Source organism: Garra rufa, chromosome 3 (assembly GCF_049309525.1).
Source record: "Garra rufa chromosome 3, GarRuf1.0, whole genome shotgun sequence".
Classification (NCBI taxonomy): Eukaryota; Metazoa; Chordata; class Actinopteri; order Cypriniformes; family Cyprinidae; genus Garra; species Garra rufa.
Genome location: NC_133363.1, coordinates 24,912,137 through 24,927,114, shown reverse-complemented (window position 1 = coordinate 24,927,114; position 14,978 = coordinate 24,912,137). Strand labels below are relative to the sequence as shown.

General features: G+C 40.2%; 1 protein-coding gene across 1 annotated transcript; it reads left to right on the top strand.

The window, feature by feature from the left end:
* The first annotated feature begins 68 nt into the window (after positions 1-68).
* Positions 69-14,845, top strand: LOC141332214 (cadherin-15). Its single transcript, XM_073837332.1, has 3 exons — positions 69-310; positions 11,043-11,197; positions 12,184-14,845. The coding sequence occupies exons 1-3, from the start codon at positions 82-84 to the stop codon at positions 12,727-12,729; spliced, it is 930 nt and encodes a 309-aa protein (XP_073693433.1). The 5' UTR covers positions 69-81; the 3' UTR covers positions 12,730-14,845.
* Positions 14,846-14,978: the final 133 nt, after the last annotated feature.

Genomic DNA, 14,978 nt, shown 5'->3' with positions numbered 1-14,978 from the left:
TGACGCTCATACTAATTTATTCAATTTGATTAATGCTTCTCTCTCTTTGTCTCCTCCAATCACAGGTGTCCCCCAGGTCACATGGTCAAGGCGAACTCCACTGGCAAATTCTGCGTGTACACGCTCTGTGCCAGTCGCCCCTGTCACAGAGGTACTTGTGTGGCACAATCTCCCTCCAAATTCACATGCCACTGTCCAGAGGGCTACCGCGGCCGGCACTGTGAGGTCACACTGGCCATCTACCGAGATGATGTGGGCCTTAGTTTCAGCTCCCTCTTCGCCATATGCATCTGCTTTATGGCCCTTCTAGGTATGTATCTTCAACATGTGCTCACCTTCATAATGTTGACTTGAAATTAACCATTTGTCTTAACTTGTTCTACGTTCACATACAGCAATTGATATGCCTATATATATTCCAAGATCTTCCTCCTTCGCTGAACCTCATGTATTTTTAAAACTTATTTTGATGGTTGGCACTTCAATATTCTTGCTCTGTGATTATTGATATGCATTTATTCATATGACTTTTTTTCCATTTAGCAGCTATTAGAGATTGGTATGGGTATATATTTTTTTACGTATGCCAAGGTTTCTATCAATCGTGCTCCCATGTGTTGCATTTTACTAGCAGCGGTAAAGAACACAGTCTATATAATCAATGATCATGACTGCCGAAACTCGTATTAACTCCCTTCATTCTGACGTCCTCATCTGCCTGCATGGCTGCGCTTGGCGAGGCCAAAGGGAACCAAACAATCTTTTTCCTCCTCTCACAGTTTCGTTCCATTATAGATTTGACATGACCTTATTCATTCTCAGCTCCAGTTGCTTTTTAAAGTGTTAATTACTTGATTTGTAGGCACACATTGTGCTGTTTACCCAAGCCGGGCTGGAAATTGAGATCAATGCACTAGGGTTTTGGGCAGAATTTCAATGGTCCCAACCGTCCTCAACTGAATATAAGTAGCCCGTAAGGTTTTCAGCCCCCACACCCCCCACCCCCTCAGTTTTTTTTTTTCTTTGTTTTTCTGCATTCCGTCTTGTTGTTTTGGAACAATTCCAAATGGAGACGAGCGGCGAGTCAGGGAAATATGGTTCAGGCTCTCTCCGCCATATGAAAGGCTTCAGCACAGTGTTAATGAGATTTTTTTTTCTTCCTGTAAGGCAGTTAATAGGTTTAGCACACCGTGCTAACACTACGCCTCCACCTAACCAGTCAGGCCTCACTCTTCCCCACTGAAAAACAGCCCCCTGCTGACTACCATATCACTACAGAAACAGCAAAGAAGGAAAAGGTCCATCCGTTAAACTCCAGGAGCAGATAATAGGGAAATGTGGTGTAATGGCTCTGAACAGGAGGAGAAGGATTTGAATTGTTCTTGTGGTTGCTAGTTCAGAGCATTTTATTTCACTATTGTGGCGTCTGGGGTGCGTTTGCACAACAGCGACATAATAAAAACGACTAAAAAGCCTGTATTATGCATGCCAGGCCAGAAGTTGATGTCACTTTGTAAAGAAACACTACACAATCATGCACACACTAATACAATCTTGTTTGATGTCACCATTTTCACAAAAATACCTGTTTTTTACACTACGCCAATAATGTAATCATTTTCAAAACTTGCAATTGTTTGATGTCACCATTGTTTGATGTCACCATTTTCACAAAAATACCAGTTTTTTTTTACACTAAGCCAATAATGTAATAATTTTCAAAACTTGCAATTTGAAACCTGTTTTCAAAAGTTTGCATTTTCAGGCCTCCAAAACACATGTAAAAAAATAAGCTAAATACACAAAAGTAAATACACAGCCAAAACACACTAAACGTCTTCAGTTTTGTTGTGTAAATGGCCCCTTAGAGATTATGTGAAGTGTATGCAGTTACCTCAAAAGACTAAAAAAGTCCTTCGCCCCAGTATACTGCCTTCCAAAGGCAAAACGCAGTAACTACACATTTGGTCAAAATTGAATTAAGGCTTAAAATGGACTTTGTGACAACTGTTTTGTCTTGTGACAAAGTCTGCTGGTTCAATTTTGTCCCGTTTCAGAGAAACGAGAGTGTCAACATGTTTGACTAGCTGGTGTAAAAATTTTAAAGGCATTTTTTCAGTGTTTCAGTGTTGGCGTAGTTACTGCACTTTGCCTTTGGAGGGCAGTATATATGTCTAATACACTATTATTAGGGATATTGAGACAATATCAAAATCTCACAATACAATACAATAATTATTATATTCTAACTTCCTACAATAGGATGTTAGAATATAATAATACAAATAACAACAGTTTTATATTATTGTTATTCCTCTGACTGTAATAGCCATATATTGTAAAACAAATGTACTGTTATTAGCCTGGAAAAATCCAGACCCTAATCTATTAAGATTAAGGGTCTGGGATCGAGCAATGAAAACTGCCTAACTCGAGGGGCGGCACCAAGCATGCATTTGAAACTCTAACTGCACGCAATTGGATAACACCACGACCAATCACAACAATACACGCTTAGCTACCAGCAGAGCTAAATGATGTTTCATTAACAAAGTTCGGGAGAAGTGCGTCAGATGCTTAGCGTAAACATCACAAGTCAATCAGCGCCATAGGTTTAAATACAGCTGACTCACCTCAATTCACTCAATGGTTTATCAGTAAACCTCCACCACCCCATCTCATCACTCCGAGTTCTCGCTACTCCTATTGGGGGGTAACGTACTCTGGGTTCGGGCCACTCCCGAGCTCGGAGCCCTTCACCGGACAGCACGCCAAACATGCACTACTATTCTCCGGCTAATTATATGTAAGCGTGAACTCGTGAACTGATAGATTAAACTCTTGCCTTATCCAGTCGGCAAAACAGCAAAAACGTCCTTCTTGCAAAGGAACGATTCGAGTTTTCGGTTTTCTGTTCCTCTTTTATATGGAAAGCCAAGTCTAACTCGTTCATTGTAGCGGCCAAAGCCGTTTCAAACAACTTGTTGTTCATCTGTAGCGACAGCGCTCTTTCAAAGTTTACTATATGATTCGGACGTCGCAGTGCTGTCATCATCAGCTTAGCTCGCCTCTGGCCCGCCTACATCAGATACACCGATTTGATTGGTTCCCACAATTGCTTACGTATTGCAGTAACCTGCATCATTGCTCGATGCCAGAGTGTCTTGCAGAGACAATTCAAATTGTGCTCTCGCGAGACCTCTGGATTTCCAGGGTATACTGTTATATCAATGAAAATGAATATTTCATAGGTATAGTTTTTGCTTTACACTACAGTAGGGACAATACTAGGGGTGTGACGAGATCTCTATTCAAACACCCATGCGATCTTATTCATGAATGACTGTGATTCAGCATTGTCTGTTACAACTGTTTCACGTGCTCCACTGACGCTTACCATGTGAACGTTATTGAAGACATTCGAATCTGCATTCTTACTGCTGTGGTTTCAGAAAGCAACACAAACAGTCTTTTTAACCACATAATCATCATCATGTCTTTGTTAAAGACATTTAAATAACATAAGTACTGGGATAAAAGCTTATAGTTTGGATATACACACTTATTGTCTACAGTAGCGATCAAAAACGAAAGTATAACACTTATGTAGAGTAACGTTTATTCTCTTTACCAGGAGAGGGCGACAACTGCACGTTTAAAAAAATATTTGTCATTGAATTAAACATTCAAGAGATTCCAATAGTGAAAGTCTTTATTAATTGAGACACGGGCTCCTTCATTTTTTTTAGTTTTTTTTTTCCAGACTTAAGCAATGAACATTATTTCAGAACCAATAGTAAATTATGTCATTTTGTTTAATTTTCTAATCCTTTTTTTCTTCAGAATCGTGATCTCCAGTTTATAAAAGAAAATTGTTTTCAGTTTACCCAGAATCATGCAGCATTTTTATTACTGCATATAATTCATTAAAATATAAGTTTAATTTCATAAAGTACAAGTTCATATCAAAATGCACCTACATTTATTATTATTTTTTTTTTTTGCATTTTGTGTTTTTTTGTTGAATAAAATACTATTGTCCCCTATATATTTCATCATTGAGGATTTATTTAAAAAAGTTAAAAAATCTCGTCTCGTCTCGTCTCGTCTCGTTCTCGTGAGCCCAAAATCTCGTCTCGTCTCGTCTCGTGAGATAAGTGTCTCGTCACACCCCTAGACAATACTAATACTTCTTTTCTAATTTCTACACTTTAAAGAGATATTTTGAATTTGGACTGCAGTATGTTACCCATTTAAACTGTTAACTGTCAGCAATTCATACTGCACTTTTAAGCTTTTATTTTGATGGGAACAGCAGTAGAGCTGCTTGATGAGTGGATTAATGCATAACTGGTGGCCGTTGCATTCCCAAATGCGTGCTAAACTCACAGCACATGCAATGAGTCCACTGCATTCACTGTGAACTGAGCCGGACAGAGTCCTGGAAAACACCGGGTCATGAGCTGATCGCCTGAATGAAGTACTTGCTTTGCTTTGAAACACGCATCGAACACAAACTTGAGCGGATTAAGCCATATTGTGCTTTCGTTTGTTTAACAGATACTGTGCCAATGGCCCAAGACACAACTTTAAAGACGTTTTATGTTAGAATAAAGTTTGCCCAGAAGACCTGAGATTGTTTCATATCGTCATGTGACCATGAAGATATCGAGACAGTTTTGCTATTGTGATACCACGATATTGATAATATCGTTACATCCCTATTATTTATCTATTGTAGTATATATCTGTCTGTAGTGTGAATTGTACAGGTCACAGTTGTCACCTTTTACACCAATAAACCAACCAACCAACAAACAAATCAACCAATCAGCCAACTAACCAGTCAATCGATTAATCTTATTTTCAAGGACAATACAATAATCATTTTAGCTCCTTTTACTCACTAATTCCAATTGCTGTAACAAAAAAAAAATAAAAATAAAAATAGCAATTATATTAAATTATTTATCTTGATAGCATGTGTTGTACTTTATACTTTTAATGAATTCAGATTAATTGATTTTACTTAAAAAAAAATTAAATAGAGCTTGAAACTAGAGCTCTAGAGCTCTGTGCCTGTTAATTTGTAAATCACAAGAGAATTCAACATTGGATACTAACTCTGTAATGATCATAATTCAGTGAAACATGCTGTCCAGAGAACTCACAGTGGAGAGGCTTCACTTGTCCTCTATTACATCTGGATTGTCAAGTACCTTTCTACAGCAAAGCTGATATGCAGATTTGACATTCACACAGTGTAGATGCTCACCTGTGGGAATAACCACCCATCATAACTTCAAAAGATGGACTTGAATGATTATGGTTTATAGTGCTCTTTGACAATCTATCTCTCTCTGTGACTCTCATGGGATCCTTTTTTAATGTCTGTGTGAAAAGTTTCTTTCAGTTAAGAGACTCTCAGTAAAGTGTCAGTACCCCTATCTTCAATTTCCATGCATTTTGGTCATATCCACTCTTAGATTAAAAAATATGCCCCATAAGACTTTTTATACATACATTTGGATCTCAGGACTTCTGTATTTTTCTCATTTAATTAAACCAAGTCTGTCAAAATCTATCCTTTTATTTTCCACATTTTCCTCATTTTCCCAATCATTAACTATTGCCAGCTAAAAATTTAAGGACACAAGGTGTTCTAAAACTGCCATAAAGTTTCTATACTTTACATTGCAGTTGTCACTTTGAGTGTTCAAAAGCAGTTTAAAGGATTAGTTCACTTCCAGAATAAAAAATTCATGATAATTTACTCACCCCCATGTCATCCAAGATGTTCTTGTCTTTCTTGCTTCAGTCAAAAAGAAATGAAGGTTTTTGAGGGAAAACATTCCAAGATTTTTCTCCATATAGTGGACTTCATTGGTGGCCAACGGGTTGAAGGTCCAAATTGCAGTTTCAATGCTGCTTTAAAGGGCTCTACATGATCCCAGCCGAGGAATAAGAGTCTTATCTAGCGAAATGATTGTCCATTTTCTAAAAAAATAAAACAAATTTATATACTTTATAACCACAAATGCTAGTCTTGCACATGCATTTACATAATCACACTGGAAAGGTCACATGTGGTTAGTTGTTCTCTGTTTACTCTGGTTCAAAAAGGTAGGGTAGGGCAAAAAACTCCATCTTATTTTCTCCTCCAACTTCAAAATCGTCTGAAATCACTGTTTTACCTTTTTCTGTTGAGGACCTTTGACTTTCTTTGCACGTTTGCTTTGTAAACACTGCGTTGGTACTTCTACCTTCGTCACGCATTACCTTTCCAACATGACTATGCAATGCATGAAGTCAAGCTAGTGCTAGGTGAGCATTTGTGGTTAAAAAGTATACAATTTTTCTTTTTCTTATTTTTTGAAATGACAGATTGTTTTTAGGGATGCACCGATACCAATCGGTCGATAAAGCTTGCGCGTTTTGTCAGTAAAGCCGGTTCTGTAATCAGCGGTAAATGCCATCAGGTGCGTGATTTCACGTTGCGCCGTATATACTACACACAGCCGTTGTTCACTGACGAGCTGCGCATAGCAATGTTCATTATCAGTGTGAAAGTGCGCAGCTCGTCTGTAAACAACGGCTGTGTGTAGTATATACGGCTCAACGTGAAATCACGCACCTGATGGCATTTACCGCTGATTACAGAACCGGCTTTACTGACAAAACGCGCAAGTTATCGACCGATAAGGATCGGTGCATCCCTAATTGTTTTGCTAGACAATTCCCTTATTCCTCAGTTTGAATCACGTAGAGCCCTTTAAAGCTGCATTGAAAATTCAGTTTGAATCTTTAACTAGCTGATCCCCATTGAAGTCCACTATATGGAGAAAAATCCTGGAACGTTTTTCTCAAAAACCCTAATTTCTTTTCGACTGAAGAAAGAAGAACATCTTGGATGGCATGGCGGTGAGTAAATTACCAGGAATGTTTTATTCTGAAAGTGAACTAATTCTTCAAGGTGTGAATAGTAATCTTTTTTAATAGCATGTGATTTCTTTGAAATGTTCCATTATGTCAGTTTTCAATGAATGCTTTTTGAGAGAATGGGTACAGACAGTGCGCTGAAGTATTAGAACATACATGCATGTCACAAACATACAGATCTGACAGGATACAGCATGTACTTTATGCAAGACTCATTTAGTAAATTATCTGAAAGCTATACAGATGCACTGTCAGATTATAAAGGGATAATTGCAGTATTTTTTCCAAAGTAAATGAGAATGATATCTCATTATTTTTTTAACCACAGTTTGAAGAAAAGTCATAATGTGAGCCATTTGTTTAATTAGCCACCTGATGAATACAACTGTCATGTTTTAATGTAAGAAAAGTGTCATGTCTTAAATTACGGAGTGCAATTTATTAACCTGAATTACCTCAGTGCCATCAAATTACTCAGAGTAAATTGATCGCTCTGACCTAGCATTTCTCTTTTTCTTTCTTTTTTATCCATTTTTATTTAAAATTACAGTCCAATATTCAAGTTTAACCTGAAAACAGAGACTAACTAATTTCCCATTTGATTAGATGTGTTTTGTTTAGAGATTTGTGGTGTTTGGAGTTAAATTAAACAAACTACAGTTTACGAAGATGAACCGTTTAAAATGCGGCTTGTGTTTTTCCAAGTCTAGGGAGAATGAAGAAAACACTTGTTTTCCATCAAAACTTTTCATCAGGTTCTATTGTTTTTTTTATTTTTATGTTGTGCAAATTATACTAATTTTACAAACACACAAAGATTTATACATGTTTACATGTTAAGATATTATTTAGTACCCTAAAGAGGTTTTTTTCCTTTTCTTTCTCATTGGGGTGGTTGGCTTGTCAATACATGTAGTTGACTTTAAATTTTTCTGTCATTTTGAGGACACCTGGTCTATAATGTAGGCAAACCCAGACCCACACACAGAGTCAAGTCAGTGCAAACATGATGGATTTTTTATTTGATCTTCTGTTGAGGCTTCAAGGCATTTACGGCCAAGTAGTGGTGAGCTGCAAAACTGAGTGCTGTGTGTCTGGATGTGGATGTGGACGTGAGAGGGAAATGGAATAGTATGTGATTGTATGTAACCTTTATTATTATTATTAGTATCTTTCTCTGGTGTATGTGTGTAGATTAGTTTATGTGATGATAGCAGTAAATGTCAATGTCATATGCTCATACTGATTTAAAGCATTTGAAGTTGGAGAGCATCTGCTTCTTTCCAGAGACCTTAAATGTGAGTGAAAAAGTTACTAAGTTGTCGTCACCTTCTATACTGTGTTCCATATTTGGATTCCCATCTGGATATTCTTTAGCTGGATTGTATAATAATGCGTCTTTGGTGTGATCAGATAAATACCTGAAAAGGTCGAACGGATATTGTTTAGTAAATGAGGAAACTAGATAAGACTATTCACTTTAAAACACTAAGCGTTCCACGCCGACTGTTTTTCTATTTTTACTGACGTATAAAAATAGAGTATGACGGAACGCTAACAATCCACTTTATCAAAATGGAGGATAATTATTATATGTAGCACAATCTTTGTATTACAAATTACTTGTATGCAGATTATCTAATGTGGTTAGAATTTGTAATCCGATCACGTAAGAAAAATAACTGCAGCGAGAACATAAGAACAGAAATAAGAGAAAGAGAAGTAAAGAGCGACCAGATGCGTTTATACTTGGGTAAGACTCTTAAGGGTTTGAGTGATTGGATTATTCATCTTGAATGCATCTTGGAAGACATTTGCACATGACTGGATAGTTATCTGATTAGTTAATAAATAACCCCTAATTTGTGGTGAAGATAGTAACTGAAAAAAGGTTAGAATATAGAGAACAAAACAAAATCTAGAGCGCTGTGCAACTCATTTTTAGTGTGTACTAGTTTATCCTGTTTTATCATGCTTTACCTCATGCCTTTACTACTTTCTAATCCTTTGTCTTTTTTTTCATATGGTAGAAGGAATTCAGGGCTTCTTTTGGAGAGTGTCAATGCAAATAAATTAATAATCACATATATTAACTGGATGAACAATGCGTTTCATTTAATAAAACCGAATGCTTTGCCTAGGCGTTGATTTATTGTGTTTTCCTTGAGAAACACAATCAATTTAACGACCATGAGAAATCATCATCTACGTGTTCGTTTCCAGTGTTTATCAGAAACCTTGATAGATATTTAAACAGCTCTATTCACTCTTGTTCTATGTAAAGTGTTTGAAGAGAAAAACATTTCTGTAAGGTCTGTAATCTTTAGAATCATATTCCATAGCAGTGTGAATGTCTTTCTACAGTATAGTGTTTATCATCTCAGCTGTGAAGATTAGGATGCTGGGCTGGTCGTGGGCGTCCTGAGAGGGGTCTGAAGGGTCAGATTGGAGGGTCATGTGATCGATGAAGCAGGCAGCGAGCAGACAGAAGTCTTGTCTAGAATCAGATGAAGAAGCTTCTCACTCAATATCAGCCACACAAGATGCATTCAGAAATCACTGTGAAAAGTTACACTGTTGGAGAGATGGAAATAGAGCGCGAGGGAGCACAGTGACTTTTAGGTCATTTTTAAGGCGTATTAATGGAGACGACCATTTTTAGACAGAAATGGCAATTAAATGAGTCACATTTGGCAATGAATAAGGGATAAAATTATATAGATTTCAGCCTTCTTTCTCATACAATGCCTGGACAGCCTGACAGTTTAATAACGGTCTTTGCAAGACTCTTAAAATTGTAAATGTGAAACATTTTTCAGCGTAGCTTAGTTCACGTTTTTACACACGTTCCGTATATCACACATATGCCACAGTTGTCTGAAGCCATTTTTTTTTCGCAAATGATCTCAGTTGGATAGACACACTCCGTATGGCTTTCTGCACATCTTGTCATCGTCTTCTACAAAGCTTGACAAAACTATGCAACAACACATGCCATATGTCAGAACAAAAACTGTTCCTTCACCAAGACTTTGCAAACAAGACATTTACTGTTTTGAGAAAGGGTGCATTTGATTACTCAGACTCTTCAACCTCACAATTGAAATCTTGAACTCAGTTCATTGCACTGATTGAGGGACAAAACTGAACTAAAACCGTCTTTTCGCTCCAAGCGCCTGCCTTTCTTTGGTGGTGACACGGCGTGACGAATCTTTAAAAAGAGCAAATATTTGATGTGCAGTTGTGTGTGGCGCGGTTACAGGGGAGGATTGAGATTGCGGGGTGTCAGAGTGCAATTTTCAGTCTGTTAAGAGGTATCGTGTGGAATTGTGCTGCGAGGCTTTCAGTTAAGTGCACAAATCCTTTAGATTAATCCAAAAGCAGTTATCAAGCTCTGACACGGCCATTATGAGACCTTCTCACAGACATAGTGCTTTTCTCTGCCTCTTTTTGGTCCCTTCACCACGTGTCAGGTTCTCACGGCTTTGCGACGTGAAAGTCTAAAACTGGAATTATTTACAGGGTCGACCTTAAAACACGTTGCAAAAGACGCATATTATCCTCGCTGAGGTAATGAATTGGAAGCAACAGAAAGAAGGGACAGAGAAAATCTCAAAAGATCTTAAGATTGAAAGTGAGAGAGATGAAACGCACAAAAGGCAGGCACACAAAAGAAGAAGGTAAATGGAGAAGATATCTGAATCGAACAGAGAGAGAGAGAGAGAGAATAGAGTGTTGGCAGATTGAAGTGTACTGGGCATTCGATAGCAAGATAATATACTCTAAAGGTCAGAGTGGTGCCAAGCAGGATTGATTCAGCAAGCTATACTTGACACGAGCCTCAGCGTTCACTGAAATAATGTGTCTGTGGCAAATCAAGGCCATGTCTACAAAGTCATCACGCTGACTTCAAGCCACCTTATTGCCAGGGAAGCACGACCTGAGGGATGCTCCAGGCGATGTGCTTTCACAGGTTGGCTCGCCTAAAAGTAGTTCACCCTGATCTGGGAACGGGGTCAGTGTTTCCTGCGAATTGTAATAGGCTAAAGTGATCCTTGATCAGAACTCGAGGTAATTCTCAACCTATTTCTGTGCCTCCGCAGTGCTGCTGTTGGGGATTTTCCTGTACACGCGCTGGCGGAGCTATAAGGGGCTGAAGGAGGGTGTATATCATGTGTCTGCGCACCATGACGGATGGGAGGACATCCGAGAGAACGTACTCAACTACGACGAGGAGGGCGGTGGGGAGGAGGATCAGGTGAGTGCGTGAATTCTGTTTCAAAATTGATTTCAGATCACAGGTCAGAGAATCCGAGGCGGGAGGACAACCGAGCGCTCAAAGTTACTATGACAACTCTTACAGGTTGTCATGACGCCCCGTCGCAGCGAGGCACCCTTGTCAGTTTGTCTCTATGACAACCTCTAACATTTAAAAAATGCGTTCTGATGCTGATGACAAGTGGCTCTGCTGAGCGCCGAGAGCAAGTGCGACAACTTATTTTGCTCGAAATGCGGCTTCCAGAAACCCACCGAACAAGAGGTTCGGGGTATTTGATGCAACCGCCTGCTCCTCTGATCTATCTGAAGTACGTGGGTGTAGATATGTTGCAGGATCTTTTATTCTGTGTAAAATCCTGTTACATGATTATCAGATGCATAGTGGTGCTCTGATCCTCTCCATCTGATGAGGCTTCACACATCTCCCTCATCATGTAATCAATTACGCCCACACCCGTGTCACCCACACCTCCCTCTCTGTCTCTCTTCCTCCTCCTCATCTTCGTCTATTTTTTCCTCAAGGGGCATTATATGGTTTTCTTCCTCCCCCGAGAGGAATCATCCTCGGTGGAATGGGATTAATGTTGATGCTCAATGGGAGAAGGGGGACCGGTGTCTTGTTTTGTTGTGCTGACTGAGTGTGTAATGCCGGGCTGCGTCTGTCAGGATTCTTCAGGTGCAGGAAGACGCACACAAAGGTGTTAATCAGAATGTGGCGTTAGCAGCTTGAATCCGGATTAATAGCATTAACAGTTTGGGGGATAATAAATTACATGATGAGGAAGTACAGACAAGCAGCTTATTTTGTCAGCGAGCTCGGTCTTATTAGTCGTAGCAGTTTCTGTGACAGACGTTGTTGTTATTACACCAGTTCCTAAACGCAATGGCACGTTATGTAACGCTAATGATCTTGTTATTTGTCAGTGCCTTACGCATTTAATTTCCCCCTCTCTCACTTTCCTTCAGAACGCCTATGACATGGCAGAGCTCCAGAAGTCACTGCAGCCCAGCCCGGCCCAGTCGGTGCAGTACAGCCGGTCGCGAGCCATCCACCACCACCCTCCCTCCCAGCAGCAACAGCAACACTTTTGCCAGCCCGACCCCCCCTCCAGAGCGGGCACGGCCACCACCACCTCCTCCATCTCCTCGGGAACGGCTACCATTCGTAGGGATGTACCCCCCTGCCGCTCTCCGGCTCAAGGCCAGACTGCAAATCCCAGCCGTGCGGCCCAGCTGGCCCGCAAGAGCTTGTCGTTCTCCAGCCAGGACCTGGCCCGCTACCTGTGTGAAATTATCCGTGATGCCGACCAGCACCCGGAGACGGCTCCCTTCGACTCTCTGCAGGTCTTCTCCACCGAGGGAGGCGGCTCTCTGGCAGGGTCACTCAGTTCCTTCAGCTCCGCTGGGCTGGAAGAGGGAACGGCAGCGGGTCACGAGTGCTTGAAAGAGTGGGGGCCGCGCTTCGAGAAGCTGAAAGCCCTCTATGAGCGGGCCGAGGGCAGCGACCTCTAAGGAACTGCCGGGAAGAGTTCCTGCGGCGCGAGGAGAGGAGGGAGACCACTAAAGACTTGTCTTAAAAACCAGAGGGATTTTTCTGACGCCAAAAATTCCTACGCTTTGGGTTTCTCTGGATGTACTACTTCATGCGAGACACTCCCTCTGTGAATGGAGGTGGGTGACATTTGGGACTCACAATGAGCAGCAAATGGGAAGTGTTAATCCAGGACACAGCAAGTTGTGGTCACGGAAATTTTTTCAAGCCCAGAATGGGTATGTTTATTAAAGTGACTTGCGGATGACAATGATTTTAGTGGAACTATTTGTTGTCTTTGTGACCGACACTGGCGGAGTGCTTTGGACGTATTCTCTATGTCTGTATGGTCTAAATGTTCTTAAATAACAAAGACGGAGAGAAAAATAAACTGCCAGGCTCAGATGCGACTAGGAAGGGGTTTGTCCTTTTCCTTCACGGGCCGCTTTCTGAAATCAGTTCGCTGCCTGTTCTGTCAGGGTGGCCACTTGTGTTCATCAATCATAACTTCATACCCAGATACTGTTGTTTTTTTCTATTTGCTCAGCCCTCCGCTTAGATTCTATTCACTCGGATGCGAGGACGAAAGAAGCAGTCTGCGGGAAAAAAAGACCAATAAAAACTGAAGATGTGTGAAAAACATTGAGGAAAATGAAACAGAAAGCAGCCTTATTGTTTGGCATTTTAGGAGACATTCCTTGAGAATACAAATTGTGTCCTCTCTTTCTAGCCAAAAAGGAGCGAAGGAACGGCTGGAATACAAATGTGGCTGAGGGACAAGGCTGAGTGGCTGGCATGAGATGGAAGTTTTCTGTAGCTGAAAACTATCGAAAACTCTCTTGGCTCTCACGCTTTACTGAGCGGTAGCAATCAGAGTCTGCCAAACTAAAGGATAGCTATTAAGACAAATGAGTGAATGTGTGTTGTTCCATGTGATCGACTCGAACGTGATGTTGAGCTCTGCTGGAGGAGTTTTCAAAGCACTGGAATGAGCTTACCGTTCAGTTTGCTTCCTTTCGAAAGTATCGCAGTATTAACCAAACCAGCTTTCCCAACCGTATCATCGTTCCCTGTTCTACTATAAATAACTCCTTGTATTCCATCACATTATTCAGCACTGCAGTGAAAGAAATGGCCTCGTCGCCAGGTGCATTCAGGGAGTGGCGGGCCAGCGGTTTCACACCCTGAGCACCTCCCATGTAACATGTTTAATGGGCTTGTGAACGCATGTAGTGAGGCTGCATGGGGTGAAGGAAAAGCGAGTCAAGCTTGTGTGTGCAAATGGAATAACTAAACGTCTCCCACGTGAGGCCTCAAATGCCAACCTTGTATTTTATGCATTTTAAGGCAATGTTTTTCCCCCTTCTTTTATCATTTCAGTTATTTATTTATATTTTTCTGGAGAATGCCGTATGTGGAGCATGACAGGCTGGCTGAGGAGAGTGCAGCGAGTAGGAGTGTGTTAAAAGACATCAGAGTGCTAATCCTAATGTGAACTGATCGCTCACTGTCATGCTGTGAACCAAAGGATCATGGGAGTTGGAAAACTCGATGGAGAAGTCGTCACTCTTATTACAGATCTCAAAAGTGCCAATATTTCCAAAGGCAGCAACAAGAGTATAAAAAAAGGTTTTCAAGCTGAAGCTAAGAAATATATCTGGAAGTGCAATGCTTGCTATTTCATAGAGTTAAAAAGAGGCCAACGGGATTGGCGCATGGAGTCATCTTTGTAAGGGGATTGGGGAGGATCCAGCGTGAGGTGAGAGTATTCATGAATGAAGCTTGATGGGCTCTGTCTTTAAATCACAGAATTCCTTATCTTACGAAACCCATTCCTCTTCGATTTTGAACCAAGGCCACCTGTTTATTTGTGTGGTGAATATATACAGTACTCTATTTTGTGAAACAATGTTTTTACCTCATTTGTGCATATCAAAACTGAAGTAATTGCTTTTCAAAAAGTATATAAAGGGATCTAATTCTGTTTAAAGCTTGTTTTTTTTCCCCATGTATTATTTAATCTTTCTTTAAGTTGGTAAAAGTATCTTGACATTTTGTATTTGCATCCTTTAAATTGCTTTTTTTCTTTCTCAATAAATGGAGTTCTTCTGTTATGGCTTCAATTATATGTTAAATACTGCTATATTCAAATGAACCAGCAGGGTTTTAAGTCTCTTGATGAATAAGTGGCCTATTTTTATGTGGAAACGGAGCTGTAATTAGTTTGGGA